The sequence below is a fragment of the Ceratotherium simum genome, chromosome 24 (assembly GCF_057802395.1).
Source record: "Ceratotherium simum simum isolate JZ-2026a chromosome 24, ASM5780239v1, whole genome shotgun sequence".
NCBI classification, from domain to species: domain Eukaryota; kingdom Metazoa; phylum Chordata; class Mammalia; order Perissodactyla; family Rhinocerotidae; genus Ceratotherium; species Ceratotherium simum.
In genome coordinates this window covers 6,419,001-6,443,485 of record NC_141923.1, presented here as the reverse complement: position 1 = coordinate 6,443,485, position 24,485 = coordinate 6,419,001, and the positions used below count along the sequence as shown (strand labels likewise).

The 24,485-nt window shown below is 45.3% G+C and overlaps 1 protein-coding gene across 2 annotated transcripts in view; it reads left to right on the top strand.

Moving 5' to 3' along the window:
* The window catches only part of EML1 (EMAP like 1), a 167,537-nt gene extending 152,100 nt beyond the window's left edge, over positions 1-15,437 (top strand). For both annotated transcript variants that reach the window (XM_014790532.2, XM_087447958.1), the window contains exons 17-22: positions 1,382-1,470; positions 10,798-10,895; positions 11,011-11,098; positions 11,712-11,807; positions 13,108-13,238; positions 13,892-15,437. In XM_014790532.2, the coding sequence (XP_014646018.1) occupies positions 1,382-1,470; positions 10,798-10,895; positions 11,011-11,098; positions 11,712-11,807; positions 13,108-13,238; positions 13,892-14,017 (628 nt within the window). In that variant the 3' untranslated portion in view covers positions 14,018-15,437. The remainder of the gene's footprint in view (positions 1-1,381; positions 1,471-10,797; positions 10,896-11,010; positions 11,099-11,711; positions 11,808-13,107; positions 13,239-13,891) is intronic.
* Positions 15,438-24,485: the final 9,048 nt, after the last annotated feature.

The window sequence follows — 24,485 nt, the reverse complement described above, 5'->3', positions numbered from 1 at the left end:
CCACACACACACACACACACACACACACTCGCACACACACACACACCCTTTCCTTTTAACTCTCTTGGAGACCGCTGAAACTTCAGACTCAGCAGGCTCTGATGAACGGCTGTCACTCATTATTGCCAGCATATACATGCTAACTATGCATGGTCAATAGGATATGGTGATGCCAGGATTCTCAGAATCACGGACAGTGTCCTATGGATGGAAGGGTTGGAATATGCAACCTAATCCCTCTTCTCCGTTATGCCTCCCCCATCTCTGGTCCTAGTGCCAGGCTTAGCTCTTGATGGGGCAGTTTAACAGGACTTTTCAAAGGCAGAGCCTCGTCAGCCCCAGTCTCTCTGCTTCTTATGTTTTGACCTCTGTTAAGGTTAAATAGCACATTAAAGGTAAATGGTTGTTGAAGATGCAAAGGAATCAAAGCTGAGAAGCCAAATCCAAATTTTAGGGGGACAGCCAGTCCCGTTGAGTGGTGATGGTTAGGGCCCTGAATGGAAGGCGAGAAGACAGTGATGCTGGCTCAGTGGATGTGCTGATGGAATGTGTGTCATCTAGGTTTGAAACTGCAGCACCAGGGAGCCCACATTCCTTTCCATCCCTGAAAACACTGGCGTCCCACTTACTGCCACCACCTGAGAACATATGGGCAGGAGAGTGCAGTCATCCCTCATTTAACATTCATTGAGGACCGTGTCCTTAGCAGAGGACACGAAGCACTTCCATGTCCGTTATAATTTATCACCCAGCCTGCAAAGTAGTTCTGGGCCCTTATCCCCATTTTACAGTTAAGGAAACTGATCCCAGAGAGGTTAATCAAAGACAAGTCCTCTACTCACCCTTCTTCCGTTCTCTCTGTTCTCTCTCTCACCCGGCTGGTGCACACCAGCATTCACAGAAGGTCAGACCGCCTCTGCTCTCCCAGCACAGGTCAGAACATCCCCACCCTGAGGTTGTCCCAGCCCCATCCTCCGGACCCACCCTCCTTCGCCCCAGGCCACATCTCTGGGCCAGCTCGTGCAGGTGGCCCTTTGTGCTTCCTCTGGCCATAGCCGGCATCAGGTGTTGGTCCATCTTCCCAGGGCTGTCTCTCCTTTTAGATGTAAGTGACAAAGCTCAAACGCTGAGGAGCCCTGTCATAGCATGGGGAGCTGACTCATTTCAAATAGCCAATGTGCTCTTCCTTCCTGAGGAAATGCTCGTAGGGAGGAAATCTTCCTTAAATAAAAGCTGGGAATAAGCATTCTTGTTAAGCAAATACCGAGTATTTATTGAGCTCTTAGATTACCAGTTTTTAATAGTCTTACTATTATTGTAATAGTCTTACTTCATTTTCTCACTAAACAACTTATTGTACTTTTTCTCCTGTTTATTACAGGTGGTTTGTGTTTGACACGGAAACAAAAGACTTGGTCACTGTTCACACAGATGGAAATGAACAGCTCTCTGTAATGCGTTACTCCCCAGGTCAGAATACGAACCATTCCCTTCTGTAAAATTCCAACAGATTTATGAAATTCTGGGTAGGTGTCTTTAAAGAAAATATTCCACAAGCCTCATCAGAGTGGAATTTTTTTTTAAACTCTTTGTTAAGGAAAGCTTTTTTTTTGTTTGTTTTAGGAAGAGTGACCCTGCACTAACGTCTGTTGCCAATCTTCCTCTTTTTCTTTTTTCTCCCCAAAGCCCCAGTACATAGTTGTATATCATAGTTGTAGAGTTGTAGCTCTTCTATGTGGGACGCCTACTCAGCATGGCTTGATGAGCGGTGAGTAGGTCCGCGCCCAGGATCCAAACTGGCGAACCTCGGGCCACCAAAGCGGAGCACGCAAACTTAACCGCTATGCCATGGGGTTGGCCCCACCTCAGAGTGAAATTTAAACTATACATGCAAATAATTGTGGCATTTTGGTATTCTCTTCCCTCCCTGGGTCCCTATGCTTGTGTGTATATTCACTTTTTATTATGGAAAATTTTAAACAGACAAAATTAGGCAGAATAGCATAATGAACGACCATGTACCCATCACCCAGGTGCAACATTATCAACTCTTAGCCAATCTTGCTCATCTGTAACCCTACCCACGGACCCCATTCCATATTATTTTGAAGCAGTTCCCAGACATCTTATCCTTTCATCTGTTAATATTGTCCTTATTTGAGATACATATTTGAGATTATACATCTCAAAAAGATGAGGACTCTTTTCTTAATAGCTTTATTGAGCTATAATGTACATACGATTTACCCATTATAAATGTACAATTCAGTGATTCTTAGTAAATTCATAGAGTTGTACAACCATCACCCCAAACCAATTTCAGAACCTTTCCATCACCCCAAAAAGTTCCCTCCCTGCCCATTAGCAATTAATCTCCACTGCCACCCCCAGCCCTAGGCAACCACTGCTGTTCTGTCTCTATAATTGCCTTTTCTGGACTTTTTGTATAAATGGAGTCATATAATATGTAGCCTATTGCAATTGGCTTCTTTTACTTAGGATAATGTTTTTGAGATTAATTTATGTTATTGTGTGTGTATATTGGTAGTTTATTCCTTTATAATTACTGGATAGTATTCCATTTTATGGTTATACCACAGTTTGTTTATCCATTCCTCAGTTAATGGACGTTTGGATTGTTTCTGGGTTTTGACTATTATGAATAACACTTCTGTAAACATTCGTTATATGTCTTTTTGTAGACATTTGTTTTAATTTCTCTTGGGTAAATTCCTAAGAACAAAATTGGTAGATTGTATGGTAAATTTATGTTTAACATTTTATGAAACTGCCGAACTGCTTTCCAAAGTGGCTGTACCATTTTACATTCCCACCAGCGATGTGTGAGGGTTCTAGCGTCTCCACATCCTCACCAACACCTATTATTGTCTGTCTTTTTATTATCACCATTCTAATAGAGGTGTAGTGGTATCTCACTGTGGGTTTAATTTGCATTTCCCTAGTTACTATCAAAGATGGTGAGCATCTTTTCATGTGCCTATTAGCCATTCCTATATCTTCTTTGGTGAAATATCTATTCAAATATGTTGCCTATTTTTTAATTGGGTTGTTTGTTTTACAATTGAGTTATAAGAGCTCTTTCTATATTCTGTATAAAAGTTCTTTGTCGGGGGGCCGGCCCCGTAGCTTAGCGGTTGAGTGCGCACGCTCCGCTGCTGGCGGCCCAGGTTCGGATCCTGGGCGTGCGCCGATGCACCGCTTCTCTGGCCGTGCTGAGGCCGCGTCCCACATACAGCAACTAGAAGGATGTGCAGCTATGACATACAACTATCTACTGGGGCTTTGGGGTAAAAAATAAAATAAATAAATAAAATTATAAACAAAAAAAAGAAAGAAAAAAGTGCAATTTACTAAAAAAAAAAAAAGTTCTTTGTCGGATATATGATTCAAATATTTTCTCCCAGTGCATGGCTTGTCTTTTCATTTTCTTAACGGGGTCTTTTGAAACATAAACTTTTAATTTTGGTGGAGTGCAGTTTATCAATTTTTTCTTTTATGGATCATGCTTTTGGTGTCACACCCAAGATTGTGAAGATTTTCTCCTATGCTTTCTTTTAGAAAAGTCATTGTGTTAGCCCTCACATTTAGGTCTATGACTCTTTTTGAGTTAATTCTTGTGTGTGGTGAGAAGAAAGAATCTAAGTTTCTTTGTTCTGCATGTGGATATCCAGTTGTCCCAGCACCATTTGTTGAAAAGACAATTCTTTCCCTATTTAATTGTCTTGACACTTTTGTTAAAAATCAATTGGCCATACGGCCCGGTGGTATAGTGGTTCATAGCAGAGTTTGCGCACTCCACTTCGGCAGCCCTGGGTGTGCAGGTTTGGATCCTGGGCGCGGACCTACACATAGCTCATCAAGCCCTGCTGCGGCAGCATCCCATATACAAAATAGAGGAAGATGGGCACGGATGTTAGCTCAGAGCCAATCTTCCTCAGCAAAATAAATAAATAAATAAATTGGCCATAAACATAAATATTTATTTCAGGATTCTCAGTTCTGTCCCATTCACCTAGATGTTTATCCTTGTGCCGACACCACACAGTCTTGATTACTGTGTGTTTAGAGTAAGTTTTGAAATCAAGTAGTGTAACTCCTCCAACTTTGTTTTTTTTTTCAAAACTGTTTTGGCTATTTTAGGTCCTTACCATTTTTACATAAATTTTAGAATCAATCTGTCAATTTCTAATTTTAAAAAGCCTACCAGGACTGTAATAGGGATTATGTTGAATTTAGAGATCAGTGTTGGGAGAACTGCTATCTTGACGGTATTGAGTCTTCAAATCCTTGAATATAGAATGTTTCTCCGTTTATTTAGATCTTCTTTAATTTTCCTCAGCAGTTTTACGGTTTTCATTGCACAGGTGTTATACTTCTTTTGTTAAATTTATTGCTAAGTTATTTTTATGCCATTGTGAATGGAATTGTTTTCTTAATTTTATTTTCAGAACGCTAGTTGCTCGTACAGAGAAATAAAATTAATTTTAGCCCATAGATCTTATATCCTGTGACCTTTCTAAACTCTTTTATTAGTTTTAGTAGTTTTGTGTGTGTATGTGCTCGTATAGAATCCTTGGGATTTTCTTCATACAGGGTCATGTCATCTGCAAAGACAGTTTTACTTCTTCCTTTCCAATCTTTGGATGCTTTTAATTATTTTTTTCCTTATTGCATTGGCTAGAACCTCCAATACAATTTTGTACAGAAGTGGCAAGAGTGGATCCTTGCCTTGCTACCAATCTTAGGAGGCAAAGCATTCAGTCATTAGTCATTAAGTATGAGGCCAGATGCTCTTTATCATGATGAGGAAGTTCCCTTCTGTTCCTAATCTGTTTAGAGCTTTTATCATGAATGGCTGTTGGATTTTTGTCAAATGCTTTTTCTGCATCTATTGAGATGATCATGTGGTCTTTGTCCTTTATTTGATTAATATGGTGTCTTACATTAATTTTCAGGTGTTAAACCATTTTGCATCCCTGGAGTAAATCTCACTTGATCGTGGTGTATGATCCTTTTTATATTTTGCTGGATTCCATTTGTTAATATTCTGTTAAGGATTTTTCATCCATGTTCATGGGGGATATTGGTCTGTAGTTTTCTTTTCTTGTGATGGTTTTGTCTGACTTGGTTATGAGAGCACTGTTTGGTCTTACAGAGTAAGTTGGGAAATGTTCCTTCCTTGTTTATTTTCTGAAACAGTTTGTGAAAGATTGGTATTATTTCTTTATAAAATATTTGATAGAATTCATATGAATTCAGTGAACCATCTGGGCTTTTCTTTGTGGGAAGATTTTTAATTACTAATTCAATTTCTTTGTTATTCAGATTTTCTATTTCTTCTTGAGTCAGTTTGGGTAATTTGTGCATTTCATCTAAGTTGTCTCATTTGTTGGCATAAAATTGTTCGTAATATTTGCTTAAAATCTTTTTAATTTTTGTGAGGTTGGTAGTGAGGTCCCCTCTTTCATTCTTGATTCTGGAAACTTTGTCTTCTCTCTTTTTTTCTTGGTCAATCTAGCTAAAGGTTTGTCAACTTGTTGATCTTTTCAAAGAAACAACTTTTGGTTTCATTGATTTTTCTTTATTGTTTTTCTGTTTTCTATTTTTTTTTTCCTGTTCTGATCTTTATCATCTCCTTTATTCTGCTTGATTTATATTTAGTTTGCTTTTCTTTTTTTAGTTTCTTAAGGTGAAAACTTAGGTTATTGGTTGGAGACCTTTTCTGGTGTAGATGTTTAAAGCTATAAATTTCCCCTTAGGCATTGCTTTAGCCATATCCCATAAATATTGATATATTGTGTTTTCATTTTCATTCAGTTCAAATTATCTCCTAATTTCCTTGATGATTTCTTCTTTGGCCTCTGGGTTATTTAGAAATGTATTGTTTAATTTCCAAATATTTAGAGGTTTTCCATATTTCTTTCTGTTGTTCTCTAATTTAACTTCACTGTGGTCATACATATTTTGTGTAACTTTAATCACTTAAAATTCATTGAGACTTGCTTTAGAGCCTAGCACGTAGTCTGTCCTGAAGAATGTTCCAGGTATACTTGAGAAGAATGTGTATTCTGCATTCTTGGGTGGAATGTCCTATATATGTCAGTTAGGACACGTTGGTTGATAATGTTCAGAGTTGCTTGATAGCATTGTTCAATTCATCCATATCCTTGCCAATTTTCTGTCTAATTGTTCTATCAGTTGTTGAGAGTGATGTACTGAAATCTCCAGCTATTATTGTGGAATTGATAATTTCTCTTTTTGACTCTCTCAGTTTTTGCTTTCTGTATTTTGAATGAAGGATTAGACAGAGGTTGTGCTCAAACACCTTAGACCAGTAAGGTTTCTATCCTCTGCCAGTGGATGTGTGTGCAGGTAGAAAAGCAAATTCACAGTTCAGGCCATTTCCAGGTCTGCCCTAGCTTTTACTTTCTGCTGGCCCTTTTGCATCTTCTCTGTGCATGTGTGCAGCCTCCCATTAGCCAGGACTGTGCTCACTCCAACCACAACCGTAAGTTCAGGCTAGTAGAGCCATTGGCCCTCCCCACTCAATCGCCCTAGAGATTGTCACATCTGTTGACAATGCCTCTGGACATGGGTGTCACCCAGAGCTTCATATTGAGTAAGCCGCCTTGACCAAAGCAACAAAGCTGCTGATCCTCACAGCCTGCTCTTCCCTGGCAGAACCTCTGAGCCAGCCGAGCAGGTGTGAGGGGCGAGAGCAGCCCCAGGTAAGAGCACCATGGACTCACAGTGTTCTTACCTGACATTCAGTAGTTTTTCAAGCATAAACACCTCTCAGATGGTTTTCTGTCTTTGATCAATTTCCAGAGTGCTTAAATGGTTGTTTTTGTCAGCTTTATACAGCTTTATACAGCTTTATAATTGCTTTATGGGGAGAGGATTTGCCAGCCTTCTTACTTGGCCACAGCTAGAAATCCTGCCCTCTTGTTTTTAACATAGCCACAGTATCATTGACACCTCCCCAACCCAAATTAATATTAACTTCTTAATATCATCAGATATGTAGTCAGTACTGAAATTTTCAATTGACTTTTTTTTCTTTTTGTAATTTTATTTATTTATTTTTTTCCCCCAAAGCCCCAGTAGATAGTTGTATGTCATAGCTGCACATCCTTCTAGTTGCTGTATGTGGGACGTGGCCTCAGCATGGCCAGAGAAGCAGTGCGTTGGTGCGCCCCCGGGATCCGAACCCAGGCCACCAGCAGCGGAGCGCGCGCACTTAACCGCTAAGCCATGGGGCCGGCCCTTGGCTTTTTTTTCTTAACAGTTTAAATCAGGATCCAAAAAAAGGTCCACATGTGGTAATTGGTTAATATGCCTCATAAGTCTCTTTTAATCCACAGTTGCTTATGCGCTCACTCTCTCTCTCTCTCTCTCTCTCTCTCTCTACTTGTCAAAGAAACTGGCTTGTTTCTCCTGTAGCATTTTCCATACTGGATTTTGCTAAGTACATCCTGTGGTGTTGTTTAACATGTTCCTCTGTCCCCTGTATTTCCTGTAAAGTGATGTGTGGATCTGGAGACTTGATCCTATTCAGGTTCTATGTGTGTTGGTGTCTTCTTCCTACAGGAGACACATCCTGTCTGCTGTCTCGCTTTCTGTGATATTAGAAGCTGTTGATGCACAATGCCTAGATCTATAAGGGGTTGCAAGTGATTGATTTTCCAATTTTAGCTTTTCTTCTTCATTTATTAGATATGATACTTCCATAAAGAGAAACTTCTCTTCATCTACTGTTTTCTTACCAAGTAATATACTATTTTCTTACCCAGTAGTATGGTAGAGTTCATATGGGAAAGTAAAGATAAACATTTGGTTTCTTTCACTTTATTTACCAATCTGCAAGGTAATACGTTTGTTCTCTGCACTCTTTAACAGTGCCCAATCGGTGGTGGTGGTGGTTTTGGTGCCATTATGAGTTTAAGTATATTTGCTATGTTTCAATCTATGATAGTTACAATAGGTGGACCAATTTATCCGTCACTGGCCCGTGGAAGCCACTTCAGGGTGCCTCCTTAGTCCTTTTGACTGGGCGCTAGGAGTGCTCATTGCTGCTCATTGTTTCTAAGCCTTGTCATCGTATGCTCGTGTTTTGGGACATACTATTTTTCTGTGATATGCAGGATATTCGGCTACGTGAACACTCTTGGAAATAGCAGTTTTTGTCCTTGGAAATACTTTGCCAAGACTGAGCTGCTGCTGCTCCATAAGAATCTTCTCTTTCATAAGCTAATTGAAATCATCTCTTCCTCTTGGTAGGGCTGCGTTCTTGATCTCTAGAGGTGACCTTATAGAAAGAGCACCCCTTTTGGATGTTTTTTCCTTGTGCCTGAACAAAATTCATAACTTCTCACCCTAAACAGACAACTACCCAGACACCTTAGGAACCTTTTCTCCATGGTGAGAGGAGCTTACTCAACTCAGAATGCCTGTCGTTCTTGACTTTTTAAGTATCATATTTCATTCTGTTAATTCTAGCCAATATTTTGCATCCTTTTATGTGTTTGTCATCATTTTCTTAGTTATTTTGAACCTCTGCTAAGTGCAAGAGGGGCCTCATCTGCAGCGTCTTTTCCTAGAAAGCCCTCGGATATCTACCAGCTCTTGCTCACACAAGCAGGGTTCTTTTGGGAGTATATTTCAATTTCTTGTCACTTATACTAATGACCATTCCCTGGAGACCAGAGAACTTTTTCTACCAGTAACTCTGCTTCTCGGGCTTCAGAGTCGTTCACTGGAGGCTCTGTGGCCCTGGATCACTCTGGGCCAAGTTAGGGCAACCCACATTTGGATTCAGTGCCCTCTCTTCATTAACCAAGTGACCCTTGTCAAATCAGATAGCAAGTTATTGTGAGGCTCAACTGAAAGAGTGGGTGTGAATGTGCTCTTTGAAGAGTGGAGCATTATGTGGATGTCATGGTGATGTGGTGTCATCATCAGTGATGGCAGTGGTGGTGGCCCCAGATCCTCAGGGAGTGGCCCAGAGTCCCATAATGGTAGGGACCCCATTTTGTTCAGCACAGTATGGCCAGCATCTGGCTGGGAGTAGATGCAAACGGTAAATACTAGTTGCATGCATGAATGCAGACAAACTAACTACAATGCAGCTGACTGGATGCAAAGCAGAATGTGATCAGCAGTGTGAGTTTTCTGGTTGCATGCAAGATTTTTCCAGCACATAGGCTATACCATTGTAGGTTACTGGCTCCTGCTTGGGTTCAATTATTTATAGATATGGAGATGGTAGTTACACAGGTATGTTGTCAAAACTCTTTGAACTGTACACTTAAAATGTGTGCCTTTTATTGCATGTAAATTATACCTCAAAGTTGAGTCTTAAAGGTGGGAGGTGATGAGAGAGGATTCTGGAAGATAATGGAGTAGGAATCACCCAGGAATCTGTCTCCCCGCCTGGACAACAATGGCACTGGCAGGATCTGTCTGGTGTGACTATTTTGGAACTCGAGGGTCTGTTGAAGGCTTGCAACTTCTAGAGAAAGGCTTGGATGGTAAATTTTGGTTAATTTTGGTCAATTTCAGCCCTTAGCACAGTAGCAGCTGCCCATTCCCCACCTCCTAGCCCCCGGGCAGGCAGCTGTGCATGTGTTTCTGGAGTGAGAAAAAACAAACAACCAACCCAATCAAAAATGGGCAAACGACTTGAATAGTCATTTTTCCAGTGAAGATCTACAAATGACCAATAAGCACATGAAAACATGCTCAACTTCACTAATCATTAGGGAAATGCAAATCAAAACTACAATGAGATACCACCTCACACCCATTACGATGGCTACTTCCAAAAAAAAACAGAAAACAGCAAGTGCTGGTGAAGATGTGGAGAAATTGGAACCCTTCTATACTGTCAGTGGGAATGTAAAATGATACAGCCATTGTGGAAAACAGTATGGCGGTTCCTCAGAAAATTAAAAATAGAATTAGCATATGATCCAGCAATTCTACCTCTGGATACGTATCCAAAAGAATTAAAAAGCAGAATCTCAAAGAGATATTTGTACACCATGTTCATAGCAGCGTTATTCACAATAGCTAAACTGTGGAAGCAACCAAAGTGTCCATCAACAGATGAATGGGTAAACAAAACGTGGTATATCCATACAATGGGATATATGAATCTTGAGGGCACTATGCTAAGTAAAATAAGCCAGTCACAAAAGGATGATATTGTATGATTCCACTTATATGAGGTACTTAGAGTAGTCAAAACCATAGAGGTGGAGTAGTCAAAATCATAACAATGGTTCCATTATGAAAAAGATCTCATTTTAGAGTTAAGTGATAAGGTAATTCTTACCTTGAGACCATTTTATTACAATGAGCTCCTTCCCTTGTCTTTCTACGTGAGCATCGCAGACTGATTCCTTAGGCTTCCTTGAGGCCAGAAGTCCAGGTGAAGAAGATGCTAACTGATGGCCCATTGGAAGAGAGGCAGGAGGGGCCTTCCAGGCAGAGGGGGGCCAGTATGTGCAGGGGGAGGGCGGGGGGGCGGATCCTTCTGTGGTGGGGACAGCCAGAGGAGGGTTTTATAACAGGAGGAATCTGGTCAGATGTGGATTTTCAAAAAATAGTTCTGGAAATGGTATAGGATTCATTCAAAAGCAAATTTTTCTCTTTGAAATAGTTCATTAATCTGGCTATTTTTCCTAAATCTGTGATGGCAACTAGCATTATCCCTTGTAATTGATACAATGTTTATTTTTAACAATTGAACTGTAATCTGTCGTATTTCTGTAGACGGGAATTTCTTAGCCATAGGCTCCCATGACAACTGTATCTATATATACGGAGTCAGCGACAACGGGAGGAAGTACACGAGAGTTGGCAAATGCTCGGTAAGTGTTTCTTGTGCCTTCTCGTGGACACATGTGTCATCAATTTATGACGTCAGTATAGTGTTGTTCAGGAATGTATGAGGCGAGGGAAACTCCCACGATGCTTTTCTCCCAGGGTCATTCCAGCTTCATCACTCACCTGGACTGGTCTGTAAACTCACAATTCCTCGTGTCAAATTCTGGAGACTATGAAATCCTTTACTGTGAGTTGTCTGGGTTCGGATCACATAGAACTTTCACTCTGAGACCAAAATGGGGCCTCCTGCAAAAACCCACTTCCCATTCGACTTGGGGCACGTGATGTCATCTCTGGGCCTCGGTTTCCTCCTCTGTAACATAGAGGAGTTGGGCTGGACAACCTCTCAAGTCCTTCCCGACACAGAGATATTTGGGGTTCAGGCCAACTGTGGGCCCATGTGGTGGAGAAGATGCGCAGCCCCGAGGAGGAAAAGGCCAGGCCCTGCGGGGAGAGGCTGAGGGGGGCGGATGTGGCAGAAGAGAGTAGGGCCAGAGCCGTCAGAGCTAGAGGGACTCTTGTGAAGGCATCATCCCCAGCAGGCAGAGACCATGAGGTCCTTTCCGCCTTGGGGACAGCAGCCCCCTGGGACCCCTCCTTCTTCTCTCCCAGCCCCCCCACCCCCCCCACCCCCCCTGCCGCCAGTGTCTGTGCTGTGAGCACAGTTCCCACAAGTGGAAGGCGTCCCTCTCCACAGGGCTCTGTAGCCAATGGGGCATGGCTCTGAGGGCCCAGCCTTGCCCGGGGAGGACAGGGGGCTTTGGCTGAGATGCCACCAAACCTGTGTTTGCTTTCTCCAGGGGTTCCCTCTGCTTGTAAGCAGGTCGTAAGTGTGGAAACTACGAGAGACATTGAGTGGGCTTCATATACCTGCACTTTGGGATTCCATGTCTTTGGTAAGTTTTCTGCAGCTTTCATTCAGTTCAAACGTAAGATGTGTCTGCTTTTAGAATATTTCTCTAATAGCTATGAAATCTCATAGTCACCAGTTTTGTCAAACTACTCTGCTGCTATGTGACCCTGCAGGACACACTCCCCGCAGCCCCCTGGGGAAGGGCCAGGGCTTGCCTGGCAATGGCCAGGTGAGAAGAACCAGAGATGGGTTTTAACCCTTTTCTATTGTATGAAATGGCTCCTGAGATAATTCTCCAGAACCTTCTCATGTGAGGTTGTGCCAGACTTCCTAGATAGATAGACCAGATGGCACTCAATCAATTTATTTGTCATTTGTTAGAGTTAAATTGTATTTTTTTGGTCCTTTAACTTTTTCACTTCCTTCAAAGTTCAGATTAGGAATATATTTATAAATAGTCTAAAATAATTTACCACAATTTAGTAGAATAAAAAAGAAAAAGCAATATTTATAATCTCTTTATGTAAGACCGTAAGTCAGTAAGTTGGTGAGAATTTCACAAATCTCCGCAGAGCTGGCATTTTAGCATTTTCTGGTATAAATGCTAGGACCCCTTGGGTTTACTCCAGAACTGTCAGTTGAGAAACTGATGCTCATTCAGCTCTCTCAGAACCAAAGTTTTTGGGACCAAAAGCATTTCCTGGAGCAATGGTCAGGAGACACCACCACCCTCTACCCCAGACCATGCTGCAGGGCCCCCAGGGAACAGGGCTCTGGAGCCAAAGCTGCTGCCTCACTCGGCCCACAGTAGGCAGACACCACACCTGCAAGTAGCAGCCACGAAGAGCTAACACTGAGAAATGCCTGAAAGGCACACACAGACACAGGGTTAAAAAGTCCTTTGGAGAGACTCTCATATGTAAAGAGTGACCCTGAAAAAAGAAAAGATAGGAAACTGCAGGCTTGAGGACTAATCAGCTTCCCATCAGATGCTTTGGGGATAAAGCAAGGGCACTGTGTCCAGAACCAGGATTTCTGGCGCTCTCTCTGCTGTAACATCAAGAAGGGCCCCAAAAGAGCAAGGAGCCTAGAAAGCCTGTCACTGCTACTCTCGTGCAGTAGAATGGGCTAAGCCTTGCAGGGTTTCCTGGGAATGGCCTGGAGTGATGATCATGGAAACAGGGAGAGGCCGGGAGCCGAGACAAGGCGCTCTTTTGGCCCTGATTTCTAAAGTGCGGGACTTAACAGCGATTTTATTTTGGTGAGAGTTCATGACCAGTCCTCGCAGAGTGTGGCCCAGTGTTCCTGGTGTTTCCAGTGCTCTGTCTGTGGTTTTGTTTTAGGAGTATGGCCAGAAGGCTCGGACGGAACCGACATCAATGCTGTCTGTCGGGCCCACGAGAAAAAACTCCTGTCCACCGGCGACGACTTCGGCAAAGTGCACCTCTTCTCGTACCCTTGCTCCCAGTTCCGGGTAAGGGACTTGTCTTCTTCGCTAATCTTAGCCCTGTGGGCGTGCATTTACCGCCTGACCTGGTTGCTTGGTAATTAAGTAGGAATGCCACTGGTCACAAATGTCCACCTGACCCTGTTATCCCGCTGCCCTAGACCACGTCAGGGGCTCCCCACTGCTCTCTGGGGGAAACTCCCGACCCTAGAAGCCCTTGGATCTGGCTTGTCTACCCCTGTGGCTGCGCGGGCCTCACTCCTCTCCCCTCCACCACGGCTCCCTCAGCCCCAGCCCTGCTGAGTTAAGCCAACGCCAGAGCCTAGAACACCTTCCTTGTCCTTCCCAGACCTGACCTCCTTCACCGAGGACAGCCCTCACCCTCAACCCCTGGCATCTGTTTAGTCCCTCCTTTGGGCCGACCCCGTGCCTGGTCAGCCCTCTGGGATTGAACGTATTCCGGGCCAGGGCGGTCATTTGCCCGAGTGTGTCCCCCCATCAGACCAGATTCTCGATGTGCAAGGACTCCGTGTGGTCTGCTTCTGTGTCCCTCTTGTGTCTGTGCACAAATGAGAGCTCTGAGGGAGGGAAGAAAGAAGGAATGAATGTGGGATTCCAGGACTTTCCAACTCCAAATAGTTTGCCTTGCCTTACGCTCCCTCCGTGTCATTCTTCCCCAGGCTCCCAGCCACGTATACAGTGGGCACAGCAGTCACGTCACCAACGTGGATTTCCTCTGTGATGACAGCCACCTCATCTCCACGGGCGGCAAAGACACGAGCATCATGCAGTGGCGGGTCATTTAGCCCCGGCAGGAACCGTGGGAGCAGACCAGGCATGGAAGACACAGACTCACCCACGCTCGCTCACTGTGATTTCTGTTTTGTTTGAAAAGTTCTTACAAACCTCAGGAAAACTACTCCCTCTACCGGTTACCTTAGCGAATCAGTGAGCGTCCCATCGGATCCGCGGTTCAGGTTTCTCTTTGGTTGTACAATACATAAAACAGTGCACATTTAATATAAAAAAGATGCCAAGGTTTACATTATGGTGACATTGACAGAAGTAACTGGTATATCCTTTGTAACTTTTCTATGAACTCTTCAAAAATGGTCACAGAATGCCTTTTAAAATATTGTACATAGGCTTTACGATTTCACCATCTAGCTTGCTAAGTCAAATATTTATGATAATAATGAGGTACCGACTTGTGATCACTGTTGATTAATTGTTCCTAAAAGGATAAATGGATTGAGAAGAGAGTGGATTAATGATTTGCACAGCTGAATCAGGAAATGCAAATACAACTTTATTTGGTTACGTTTCTAAGGTTTCATTCAATTCTCCCTCTGGGAGGCTGGTGAGAAAGGAGTTGTATTCTTCTTGTGTTAAGCAGATTCTACTCCAGATTAACTTAAATATTTCAGCAGGGTATACAGGCATTTCAGAGCTTCAGTTAGACTGTCTGCCTAACCAGATGCAGTCAGCCACTTAACACCTACGTGAATTGTGTCCCCTTCTGTTCCCTGTTCCCGTGCCCTGAAGAATGGTGGAGACATTTAGCCACTTTTCTCTGTATATTAATTGGCATGATATGGTATTGTACTTGTATAGGATTTTAGCAATTCATAATAAATATGTAAGGCTAGGCTTTACTATTTTATGCTTATGGACATTGTATATTTGTATTTTAAGACCAAGTAGACCAAGTCAAAAAGAGATCTCTTAAGTGTACCATAAACCTGCGGCGCGGAGAAGTCTGGAAGGCTCCACCAGGTATTAAGGGCAGCTTCTTTTCCTGTCTTTTGTGCATGGACAGCTCGTTGCGCCATGAAATAAGATTGCGTTCAGATGAGGACACCGTAGGTGGCAGACATTTGTCAAGAAGGCCTTATCCATTTCAATTGTGTGACAGAGTGAAATTTATTGTTTACATTGGGGAATGTATCTCAGATTTTAAAGTAGAACAGTAATAAACAGACTTAAAACGGAATATTAAGATTTTTACTTGTTCGAGGCAAGTCGATGAATCGAATTATCTGAACTCTACAGCACTGGTTGTTTAGAGGGGCTGATTCAGCGCAAATTTTGGAAGCATTTTTTATGACATCTCCAGCCTGCTGCAGAAGTGCAGGGCACCAGAAAACGATATGTATTAAAGACGAATCTGTTTGTATGTATCCTTATCAAATATATTCTATAATGAAATAAAATCTGAAAAGTGGATTTCTTATTGACCTATATTCATGAAAGTATATAAATTAAAATATTTAAAATTAGATACGATTCACACTATATTCTGTTTCATATACAGATTTTTTTCCTCACCTAAATCATTTGCAAATGGAACTACAGTTTGCATGTGGTGTGTAAGCATCCATCAGATTACATAACTATAAAGAATTCAGCTTAATTACCACACTCAGTTGTTATTTTACTTGGTTATGTAAATACTGGCAAAAATAATCATTTTTAAATTAATAATTAAGGGAATAACCAGGTCAGGGAAGGGAAAGGGACCCATTATTGATTTATACATTGTAAGATTTACTTTTAGTTTTATGTATTTCCACTATTTTCCAAGCTCAATAATGGAAAAAGGATATGTATATAAACTATTATTGTTATCTTCGTACTTGCCTACATTTTAAATGAAATTCTTTAAACAGCCCAGTGTTAACCTTACAGGTATTCATTATTTGCTCGCTCACTCATTAGCATAGCTAGCAATGGCCGAGTACCACCACTCACCACCTCCCAGGCAGACAAGGCCTAGAACCTCCAGGATTCTGCTGGAACAAGAGACCCCAGAGGGATGGGGCAGCTGCCAGCCCAGGGGCCAGGCCTCTTCCTCCCAGTGCCCTGTGGCCACATCAGCTCTTAGCCTGGCTGTGGAGAGTGACGAGAGGTTGTTACCCTAATCTTTGTCAGGTGATAGTGGCCTGGATGAGAGTGCAAGTGGTGGACGGGGGAGAGGCGAAGGGATTGTCCGAGAAAGGTTTCGGAGGTGACATCAGCAGGGCCTGGTGATGGATCGGATGTGGGTGGCAGGTAAGGCCCAGGGCCCTGACTGTTCTCTGGTTGGATGGCGGTGCCATTGGCTAAGATGCAGAGCACTGGAAGTTTGAAAGAGGATAAAGTCGGGCCTGGGACAGGCTGAAGTGAGGTGAGGGGCCTCTGCAACATCCAAATGCAAGTGCGAAGCAGGCATTTGGCTAGCAGGCTCAGACCAGAAACCTGGCTGGAGGTGCCACTGTGAGGCTCTCCCCAGGAGGCTGACATCTGGAGCCAGGGCGTGGCTGAGATTGCATGGTGCCGGTCCAGCCAGGCAAGGAGAGGGCCTCCCACCCAGCCATGGGGGCTCAGAATTCAAGGGCAGGTAGGGGAGCATGAGCTGGGATGGGGTGGGACAGAAAACAGATCTACACGAGGGGGCTCTTGAGGGTCAGGCAGCAGGGCGGCTTGATTTGGTGCTCGTTGTGGAGCCAGTGGGGGCTCTTCACTCATATAGCAAAGGGCTTTCCAGCATCTGTGTGCAAAGCGTTGTAGGGCAGGAGATCCAGGGTGGAGCCTTGTCAAGTGGGGAAGAAGGAACACAAGGTCAGGGGTGAGGGCGTGGCAGGCCTGCCAGGGCCCGCTGGAACTGGGTAGAGGGAATTCCTGGCATTTGTGGATTTACATCTGTGGTTTGTACTCTGTGTGGTGCACCCTGGCAGTGGGGCAGGAAGGGGCTGTCTGGTTCACTGGGAAGCATACTCAGGCATCTTCTCAACCTCCCCAATTTTTTTTGTCTGTGTGTGAGGAAGATAGGCCCTGAGCTAACATCTGTTGCCAAACCTCCTCTTTTTGCTGAAGAAGATTGGCCCTGGGCCAACATCTGTGCGCATCGTCCTCCACTTGATATGTGGGATGCCGCCACAGCATGGCTTGATAAGCGGTACGTAGGTCCGCGCCCGGGATCTGAACCTGCAGACCCCAGGCCACTGAAGCAGAGCATGAGATTTTAACCATTACGCCAGGTGGGCCCCCCGACCTCCCCAATTTTTTTGAATGAATACTTCCAATGCCCAAAGGTTGTACATTCCACTCATTAATCATTTTTTCTGTGATTTGGGAACAGGCCACCATCATCTAATCTTTGAGGCAGAAGAGCACATAAAAGAAGCAACGTTTGAGACCCTGTGGCCTCTTCAAAGGGGATCCATCTAATGCACAACTAGGGAGACAGCTTTTTGGTGAAAACGAGCTAGAACTATGTACTTGTTGCAAGGTAGAAATTGATTCCAAGCTGCTATTCCTACTGACTCCATTTTTTTTAACTATATAGAAAAGTTCAAACATAGACAAAAGTAGAGCCTCTCACCTAGCTTCAAAAATTACCAACACATAAAATCTTGTTTCCTCTGTCTTCCCTAATCTTTGGGGGAGACTAGAGTATTTCAAAGGCAAGTGCAAGCCAGCATGTCATTTCACCTGTAAATACTCCCGTCTGCCGCTCTGAGGAGGACAATTTACTAACCAAGTGATGTCATCACAGCTGACAGACTTAACAGTTGAGTACCCAGGCCATACTCAAATTTCTCGAGTTGTCACACCAGCCCCATGTCTCATGCTTAGCACGGCCCAGGGACATGATACAACCCTACAAAGCACGGGGGCGTACAACCTCCATGCCTGCCTCCCTCCATGCAAGTACGGGCTAGGGGCTCAAGCATGCACTTGCAGCTTAGTTCAGGACCCTTCTTAGTTCAGGACCTACATCTCCCCGACACAGGCCCTGTGGCTTGCTGCCCATTTGCGCCTCCCCACCCCCCACTCCCTCGCCTGTGGGCTGGATACTCAGCTGCCCGGAGACACTGGCTCCTCCCTGTCCCTCCCCCTCCCCACACTCTGCCTCAGGCCCCCTCAAGGGGTCACCCGGCCTGGATCCTTCCCGCCAAGGCTGGCAGGCTGGACCAGACAAGGGAGCGGTTGAGAAACCTCCTCTCCCTCTTGGAGGAGGAGCCTCATTCAAGGTGAACCGTCGCCTGCAGAAGTTCCCGTCCCTCCCAGAGGGTCCCAGCTGTTCCAGCTTCTCTCCTCCATGCTTTTCCACACCTTTCAATAAAAAGGGGATGCAAACTGGTACCACCCTGGGCCCAGGAGGTGGCAAGCGAGTAGGGGCAGCAGACATACTTTTCTGTTGGCTGTCATATGAGCACCCCGCACTAGGGAAGCCTGAGGGAGGGGTGAGGGGGCTCGATAATGTGGATGAGTTAGAACAAATTTGGTTATTTCAGCTTAGAACAGAAGTAGCTGCCATAGCACCCATAAGATGAAGGCTGAAAAGGTAATTATCAAAAGCACTGAACTAGATTAACCTTCTCCCCACCAGCGCCGCTAGCTACAGGTGCGCCACCTGGTGGCAGAAAGCAGAGCACGGCCTGCTCCCTCCAGCTTGCCGTTTCTGGTTCTGCCCCCATTAGGCTGGGAGTGTGGTGAGGGAGAAAGGAGAATCCTTGCTTGACTAAGACGGTTCTCCACTCTCTGGGCGGGGCAGGTGTGTCAACTGACCCTCCTCAAGGGGCTTTCAGAGGTTCTTGGGGAACCCCTACATTGCTGATGGTCTCACCCTCAGTTCCCTTGACCTGGGTAAAGGTGTTCTGTGAGATAGATGCTTTCTCCTGCAGCCCCTGAGCACAGGGAAGTCCGCCTCCAGTCCTTCTTCTGTGGAAGTCCCACCGCCCCTCCAGGTGGCTTTGTGGACAGGATCGCAGATCACCCCACGCAGGCTCTCTAACTGACGGCTCACATCTGCTCTGAGGAAACTTTTGTGCCTCCCGGACCCTGACCCCAGTGGGTGGGCAGTCACTTCCTCCCACACACAGCCTTTTCTGGGCATCTGGCTGAGAGTTACCCTGTTGCCTTTAGATTTTTTAGCCACTAGTCCACAAATTCCAGGGGACACGCCCCAGGCTCAAGAGGCTTGAGGTGAGAGGGAGCAACCCCCATGGCTCCCTCTTTGAGAAAAAGGGTTGGAATCAACAGCTCAACTTTCCCCCAAAGATCTTCCTACAAATACTTTGTAAAATTCTAATTCCCGACCGTTGTATACCCTTACCATGGATGAGGGAGGCTAAGAGTTCCCTTGGGGACCTCCTTTGTAAATTCTGCCCGGGGCTAGCAGCACCTCTGGAATGCCACATCTGTTGGATCTTGGCTCCTCAATTGAAACGGCAGCTCAACATCTGGTGACACAACAGTGCCCCGGTGAGCACTCTCATGCAGTTTCTTTGTACTTTGTATGAGCAAGAGTTTCTCTGCGATCTCTTCCCAAGAGTGGGACCGCTGGTTTTCTGGGGCACGCACATGCTTGGCTTCACCAGATTTTGCCTGGTCTCTCTCCCACTCAGTGTAGCAGGGTCACCATTGTTCCACTTCCTCGCCAGCATTCACCTGCACGACAGCCCTGAGAGGTAGGACCACTTGCCCCTCTTTGAAGATGAAGAGACAGAGGGGTTTCAGAAAGATCGAGGTGCTTGCCCAAGGTCATCACCTACTCGCTCGAAAAGCTAAGGGTGGAATGCCAGCACTCTCAGACTGATGTTCTGCAGAGCGCCATTCGAGAAGTTGCTAACATACTTTAGAAAGTGCCACATACTACACATAGTAGATGGTATGTAGAGACTCCCGTGCAGATTGTGCATTAAAGGCATTGAGAAGTTCTGTACTAAGCCTGTTTACACTGGCATTTCCCAAACAGAAACATGGGGCACTTTTCTCCCAAGACGCTGATCACTGGCTGTGGATCAACGTTCCATGGCATACCACCTTGGGAAATGCCGTGGGAGAAGATTAATCATATAGAAGCTTAATGTAACAAAGAAGTGACAGGGAACTCAGGAGCCAAATGACTCTCATTCCCTCCTCTCCCCTGAGTTTCAGCGAGGAAGGACTCTAAGGCCAAATTCTGAGTGGCAGGGACAAGGCAGAGGAGAGCTTTCCTGTTATTCCGCTGTGCCCAGCCAATTCTTTAGAATAGAGCAGTCAGCCTCACTGATGTGCAAATCAGTAACTGGAGACCCTCAGGGTGCAATGGTGAGGGTCTGTGGCAACGGAACAAGCCCCCTGGACAAGGAAGGACCTTTGCTCCTTTTATTAGGCGAGTTGCCATGGAGATGGAAGGGGTAGAAAGGGAGACACTGAGAAAGCACTAGCTTATAACATTTCAGCTTATAACATTTGGGGCAGTCTCCCTCCTTACCAGGGCTGAACTAGGAAATTGCCAGACTCCCTGCCGCGGCAAAGCTGATGTCACACAGTCTGTGGCATTTCTGAGGTTCCTTTGCCCACATGGGCTTCTGCGTCTTTTAGGTTATCCCCAGGACCCTCAGAGCCATGACTTCTGAAAAAGAGAGTGGGCTGTGAGAGTCACAACCCAGCACGCTGCCCACCCCCACACCCATGGGACTGCAGTGTTCCTGTTTTCACGTGGTTTATTTTAATCTATGAGAATCTATGATTCTCATAGAAGTGGCAGGTTTAGAAACCACAGCACCAGCTCATCATCTGCATTTGAATCAAGCCACAAGAAAAGCCAGACTGCATTCCTGTTCTCCTGGCCTCCGGGGCACCTGAGGTTGCCCCATCCTTACCTTTGATCGTTGAGGGTCTGTGGCATTGAGCTGATGTGAAAGCATTTTTAGAAACTCAGGATGCTGCAGGAAAGGCTATCCCCTTGTTCTGGCATGTTCACTCCTGCGCGTCTCCTTCCAGGCTGAGGCAACTCCAGGGCTCAGGCATCAGCCAGGAGCAGTGGAGGGAAAGGACGCAGCGTGCTCAGGACAGCCAGACGGGGACATCGGAGTTCAGGAGGGCAGCCAAGCAGCCACCACATTCTCACCTCCCTTGAGGCCCTCTGGCCACCGCCACAGCAGGGATGTTTATTTGAACACCTCATAGAACGGTGGAGCTGCAGGGAAACTTGAGGTCGTCTTTGGCGAGTATTTCCCAAAGTATGTTCTTTGGAACGTGGACTCCACAGGGTGTTAATAGACCCTGGGTTTGGGAGTTGCTGCATTAAACAGGTTTGAGCAGGGCTTTTAGTGTGGATCTTCTCAGAATTTTTAATACCTTCGTATGCATGGTGAGTGCAAGGGGCCGTTGTGTCCATCCATCCACCCAGTAAGCACCATCCCCTGCCCTGAGCCATCCTAGGCACCATCTTAGGACCAGAGATAGCACAGGATACACACTTCTTGCTCTCGTGGAGCAGGACAGCTGGAGATAGGCAGAGAGGGGTCAGCGGTGATGAAGGCTGCTTGAGCCCGGGCACTCAGGAAGGTGGCCTTTGAGCGGAGTGGAGTGGCAGAGTGAGGGCCCGAGTCCTGCGGCCATCTGGGGGAGGTCTGCTGAGTGTAGAGCACACAGGGTTCCCAAGACTGTATGACCACACAGTCTTTCCTTCCTGGGAAACTTGTGCAAGACAGAGTCTCCGGGAGCACACATTGGGGAGAATGCTGTCTTGTTGAGCCTCTTCTTTCTACAGACAGAGAAACCAAAGTCCCTGGAGAACAGAGATTTGCCCAAGGTCACTGTGACCTTGGCATCGATAGCCCCTGGTTGTCCTAGTTTGTTTCTTTTCTTAAACTAATATATACTCATTCTAGTGAATTCAGAAGAAAGCTCTGCCATATCCCTACCACCCAGAAATAGCACTGTTATTTCTTAGTGCATTTCCTTCCTGTATTTTTCCTATGAGTACATTTTTGGATGTATTTCCGTAGTTAACATATTGCATATACAATACTTTATATTGCTTTTTTCATGTAACTTTATAAGCATTTTCCCATGTCATTATAAATAACTCCTATCTGCCGTATAACATCCTGCTATGATTAATATCATCACTCCTTGTTCAGTTCTCTCACATTGATGATGCTGGTGATGATGATGATAAGAAAAAATAATAAAGGCCACCCTTACTGAGGGTCTTCATCCACAGTGTGCTCTCTGAAGGCTCCTCCCATCAACATTTAAACAGGTTTAAATCTTTCCCATTAAAAAGAAAACCTCCCTGGTCTGTCCCTTACCTCTCTGCGCTCCACACGGCTCTCTCCCAGGCCCTCTTCTCTTCCCGCTCCACCCCTCCCTGGGCTATCTCATCAGCTCCCAGGGTCTCAGTCACCTCTTTGACCCTGATAGGGCCCAGATCCATATCTTTGACTCAGCTTCCTTAGCATCAAACCCGTATGTCCATCTGCTCACCCACTGGTGCTTCAATCTCATGCCCCAAACCGAATTCATCCGCTTCCCCCCTCAAACAGTGTATTCCATCCACCCGAACACCCAAGCCAGCAATGTGGGCATCCCTCTCGACCCCTCTCTTTGACTCCCTGCCCATATCAACAGGCTGCCAATAACAGTAACAACTCCAGTAGCATCACTTAGAGAGAACTACCCCACGCCAGGCACCATGGGAAGGGCCTTACACATAGTGACTTCTTCCATACTCTCAACACCCCATGAGGTGGCTTCTTATGATGATCCTCCTTTTACAAGGAGGAAACTAAAACACAGAGAGGTTAGTTAACTTCCTAAGGGCTACAGAGTGAGTAAGTTGGGATTTGAACCCATGTAGCCAGGTTTCAGAGTTCACCCTCAACCACTGCACTGTTCTGCCTGTCCAAGACTCGAGGAGCCACCGCCGGTGTCCACGGCATCTCCCCACCCACACTGCTTCTGCCCTTGCTGGCTGCCATCACTAGCCTTGCTCCGCATGGCAGTGAGCTTTCTAAACACGTCACTCTCTTGCTTAAGACGCTTTAGTGCCTCTTAAGAAAAAGCTCCTTCACGTTGTTCACAGGGCCTGCTCAGTGGGCTCCCAGTTCCTCTCTAACACCATCTCTCTCTGCTTCCACTCTCTGTCCCCACACCTCAGCGCACTCTGTGTCGCTGCCCAGTCTTTACACGAGCCTTCTGCCCCTACGCTCTTCCTCCCAGTTTTCCTGGCCAACCACCATAACTTTCATTACTCAGGTTAAAAGTCACTTCCTCCGGGAAGCCTTCCCTGAGTGCCTCGTCTTGGTTCTAGTCCCTGTCAGGTGCCCCCATTCCATTGTACTTCCCTTATCACTCTGAATTGCAAGCCTCAGTTGACTTGCCTGTGGCCCTGTGTCCCTAAGCTCCCTGAGGCATAAACACTGCATCTGGTTCACTCTTGCTTCTCCAGGATTTAGCACAGTGCCTGGTGCAGACAGGTTCTCAGTAAGGGTTAGGTGGACACGTGAATGAATGGACCTCTGAGCAGCAAGGGGAGCGTTTGGCCTTGTATCACATTTCTAAACTTTTGCCCTTAACCTTGAGTATCTTTTCCTGCTTCCAGTGTTTTACTATTGCGAACAACACTGCCGAGAACAGCTTTGTCCACTGACCTTTTCTTTTAGTTACATTTACTTCTTGGAATTAAATGGGCAGATGCCCAGGCATGGAATTACTGACCTAGAGGGCAAGAACATCTTTAAGTCCCCTGATACATTTTGCAAAAATGAATTCCAAAATTACGGTAGCAATTTGGGAGGCTTTTTCTTTTTTAGCAGATGAATCCTCTTTCCCTTTCTAAGTGTCTTCCTGGCGGAAGCCGCACAAAGCTATTTTTACCTAAAGGCTGTAAACCTCGTCATTCTCGGAGGAGAAAGTTGGGCGTGTGTGCGGAAACTGTGTACCCGCTTCACCAACCCATCAGCCCCTGCACGCTAGCCTAGTTCTAGGTCACTTGGGAAAATCAAGTTTAAATTATGTTCCAAATTAAGCAGTGGTTTTGTAAAAGAAAGAAAACACACACACATATCCATCTCCATTTGGGGACTAAATTATGAACATCTTTAAAATTCTAAGAGACCAGAAAGTTATCAGAGCAAAACCCATGAATTTTGGCAGGTGATTACTGTGGAAAGAGCAGAGCTGAAAGCAACTTGGGGGTTGGGGGGTCGTCTGGTTTTCAAACTTTGTTTTAGCAGCAAAAGCTTTCTTCAGATAAAATCCTACAGGAAGATTCCCTCTATAATATAGTTGAGGATGCAGCTGCTGTGGCTGAGCAGTCAGGGAGTAGAGGTGACCAGAAATACTCTCATCCTCTATTCGTTACCCCCTCCCATGAACACCCCACACCACCTCCCCACCTCGCCCCACACTTCCAGCTGCCCCATGGGGCTCCAAAGTCTACTGTTTAGAATCCAACTCTGGAGGAAACTCAGGCCAGCAAGGGCAGGGCCTGCCCGAGGTCACACAGTGAGT